This window comes from Atta colombica, unplaced genomic scaffold (assembly GCF_001594045.1).
Source record: "Atta colombica isolate Treedump-2 unplaced genomic scaffold, Acol1.0 scaffold164, whole genome shotgun sequence".
NCBI classification, from domain to species: Eukaryota; Metazoa; Arthropoda; class Insecta; order Hymenoptera; family Formicidae; genus Atta; species Atta colombica.
The window spans coordinates 650419-654018 of record NW_017259255.1 but is presented as its reverse complement, the minus strand read 5'-3'; the positions used below and the strand labels follow the sequence as shown (position 1 = coordinate 654018).

Genomic DNA, 3600 nt, shown 5'->3' with positions numbered 1-3600 from the left:
CATATATATATATATATATATATGTGTGTGTGTGTGTATATATGTATAGGATTTTTCACAAATTTTATATGTACTGATAAGAGTATATTAAATATAATAATTGTTAACGAATTATTACGTAAATTTTTTGTTAAAATATTGATATATAATCCATTTAATTCTCAAAGGTGGTCAGCATAGCAGAGAGGTGGTATCGAGAAGGTGGTTGACACGCCTTCATATATTTGAGATGATTGAAAGTGTATCACGCAGAGCACTGAGTGGCTCCAGTGGGAGCTACCACGTTCGTGGTGCTGAATTAGCAAGGAATCGCAGACTAAAATCTTTATCAGCCACTGTTACTTTCCTAGATGATACACAGCATACATTTCAATTAGATGTAAGTCTATAACGTTCTTTCATAGATATAACAATTAAATGCAACAATAAAAATAAATATATATTAATAAATAAATACATATTGTAGAAACGAGCAAAAGGACAAGTTCTATTAGATTTGGTGTTTCAACATTTAGAACTTATTGAAAAAGATTATTTTGGTTTACAATATGCTGAAAATGGAGTTAGCACAACTATTCCTACATCTGATATAATGGTAACATATTTTAAAAAGAATTATTTTATTACATACTTAGTTTTTTCAAAATATTACTTAAAGTATACTAATAAATATATAAATATATAAATATTACTAAAAAATATATAAAGTTTATGTATTAGTGTAAATAAAGTAGTGTAAATACAATTAAAAAATTATTAATCTTTAATATATAAATATTTTTAGAGGTGGCTGGATCCCTCTAAACCTGTGAAAAAGCAGATAAGAAGTAAGGGTAAAGATCCTACATCTTTAACAAAAAATATATATATAATTATATGAAAACTAAACTATATTTTCTTGTTAATTTTACATATATTATATAGCAAATATATAATATATATTTGTTTGTTTTAGGTGGACATTTCTTTTTTAGAGTAAAATTTTATGTGTCCGACCCTAGTAAACTACAAGAAGAATATACCAGATATCAGTTTTATTTACAAATACGTAGAGATATTCTTCAAGGAAAACTCCAATTACCCCCTAGTACAGCTTGTTTAATTGCTAGTTATACAGTTCAGTGTAAGTATATTAAAAATAATAAAGTAAATTTAAATAATTTTAGTCTTGAATGCAAATTAATAAAATGAGTTAATACATAGAATTTTTGTATGTTGCATATATAGCGGAATTAGGAGATTATCATCCAGAGGAACATGGACCAGGATATCTTTCGCAATTGCAATTGATACCTGGACAAACAGAAGAAATGGAAAAGAAGATATCAGAGCTACATAAACTGCATAAGTTTGTACATTTTTATATTTAATATCTAGTAAATCTTGTAATTTGCTTTAATATCACAAATATATTCTTTTTTTTTTTATTCATAGGGGACAATTACCAGCTGATGCAGAATTTAATTTTTTAGATCATGCGAAACGTTTAGATATGTATGGGGTGGAATTGCATAAAGCAAGGGTATAGAATATATTAGATTAAAAAATACTTTTTAAAAATAAAATTAACGTATACATTTTGTTTGTCTTTCAGGATTCAACAAATAAAGAAATACAATTAGGTGTTACATCGATTGGTCTAGTTGTATTTCAGAATGGTATAAAAATCAATGTATTTTCATGGTCAAAAATAGTTAAAATCTCTTTTAAAAGAAAACAATTTTTTATACAACTTCGACGAGAACAAGTGAGTTTTATTATTTATTAATTTAATATGTATGATTTTCTTTTGTCACTTTTGCGAATTAACTAATTTATATTGCAGTCTGAAAACTACGACACGTTATTAGGTTTTAACATGCAAACTTATCGTAGTTCTAAAAATCTATGGAAAGCTTGTGTTGAGCACCATACCTTCTTTAGACTTCACAGCCCGAAAATGCGACCAAAACGATTTCCTCTTACTTTAAGTAGTAGATTTACATATTCAGGACGTACAGAATTTCAAACAGTTGAAGATGGAAAGCACAGAGCACGTGTAGAAAGGACATTTATACGGTAATTATGACATTTTATAGTAGTTGAATTACAAAATTAATATTTTGTAAGAATCTTTCTCAGAAAATTTTTAATATTTAGGTCACCTAGTAAAAAAATTGCTCATACTATTGCAACTGTTACTGACGATAAAGGAAAATTGGCAATACCTGGGAGACCTTCACGATCTTATGACAATAAGGTTCAATCCCTCGGTGCTCGTGAACCTCGTCAAGCATGGGGTGAAGGAAATCCAAGTGACGAGTTAGTTACATATAATAATAATATTTATTTATAATATCGAAAAAAATATTCCATATAGTTACGTATAACTATAAACTTTCCTCGTAATTACATATAAACAATCAGCAGGCAAAAAGACTAAGAAAATGATTAAAATTTTAATTACTAAATTTAAACATTAAGAAAGAAAATGAGTATAGCATGGTAAATTGTTGTGTGAATAAAATAATAAATAGTTAATTAGAAATAAAATTAAGTATAATTATTTAATCATCGTTTCGATTCTTCTTGAAGTTATCCTCAGCTAACAATTGGCGATTAAATTTAAGATGTCATTAACATCCTGTCATGTAAACCTAAAGGTGGAAGATCCTTGTTACAATGTCATCAAAAACGTAGCTATAAAAAATAATGTTAATGAACATATATTCCATTACAAGAAGAAGAAATTAATCTAAGAGATATTCTTTTCATATAGAGATTTAAAGCACAAATATTATCTTCATTATTTAATATTTTCAATACATTTGCGAAGCTTGCTGATGCCATAAAAAGATAATTTACAATCAAAATTGTTTAAAAGAGTAGTAGTTTATTGGTCTGAAATTTGTGACAAATAAGGAATAGTAAACTATGGCGTATTGTCGTTGTTATTCTTTCTGGTCATTGCGTGCGGCGCGCGCGCGCGTGTGTGTGTGTGTGTGTGTGTGTTGCGTAACCAGTACTATATTTTATATTAAAGTCAAAAATTGTTTATAATGAAACATATGCTCGCTAACATTATTCCAAGTCATGTAGCTATATATTTTTTATAACATTTATCTAACCAAGATCTTTCACTTCTGAGAACAGGATATTAATAGCGTTTCAATTCTAGTCAAAATTAAGGATAATTCCAAGAAGTTGGAATATACTATGATTAAATAATTAAATTTTGATTTCTAATTAATTGTTTATTATTTCATCTGCGCGATCAATTATCACGCCTAACTCATATTTGCTTTTTTTAAATGTTTAATATTGTTAGTACACACACACACACACACACACACACACACACACACACACACACACACACACACACACAATATGTACATATGTATGTATAACTGTTTACAAAATTTATATTGAAAAAATTATTTTATAATGTTTACAATATTTTACATTAAGTTAGAATAGGATCATCTATATGATTACATCAACTAACAAGAAGAAATTTACATATGTATTTTACGGATTTTGATCAGTTTTTCTGAGATATCAAAAAATAATCTCAAAAAATAAAGCAGTAAATTGCACTTCCGCATATTTTTCGAGAAA

General features: G+C 27.4%; 1 protein-coding gene across 4 annotated transcripts in view; it reads left to right on the top strand.

The window, feature by feature from the left end:
* LOC108686089 (tyrosine-protein phosphatase non-receptor type 4) overlaps window positions 1-3600 on the top strand; it is an 8147-nt gene that overhangs the window by 1650 nt on the left and 2897 nt on the right. For 3 of the 4 annotated variants that reach the window (XM_018191173.1, XM_018191171.1, XM_018191174.1), the window contains 9 exons: window positions 168-379; window positions 467-595; window positions 785-833; window positions 956-1123; window positions 1228-1348; window positions 1435-1522; window positions 1595-1747; window positions 1826-2058; window positions 2140-2301. In XM_018191173.1, coding sequence (XP_018046662.1) covers window positions 168-379; window positions 467-595; window positions 785-833; window positions 956-1123; window positions 1228-1348; window positions 1435-1522; window positions 1595-1747; window positions 1826-2058; window positions 2140-2301 — 1315 coding nt within the window. The remainder of the gene's footprint in view (window positions 1-167; window positions 380-466; window positions 596-784; window positions 834-955; window positions 1124-1227; window positions 1349-1434; window positions 1523-1594; window positions 1748-1825; window positions 2059-2139; window positions 2302-3600) is intronic. The other variant, XM_018191172.1, reaches the window with a different exon arrangement.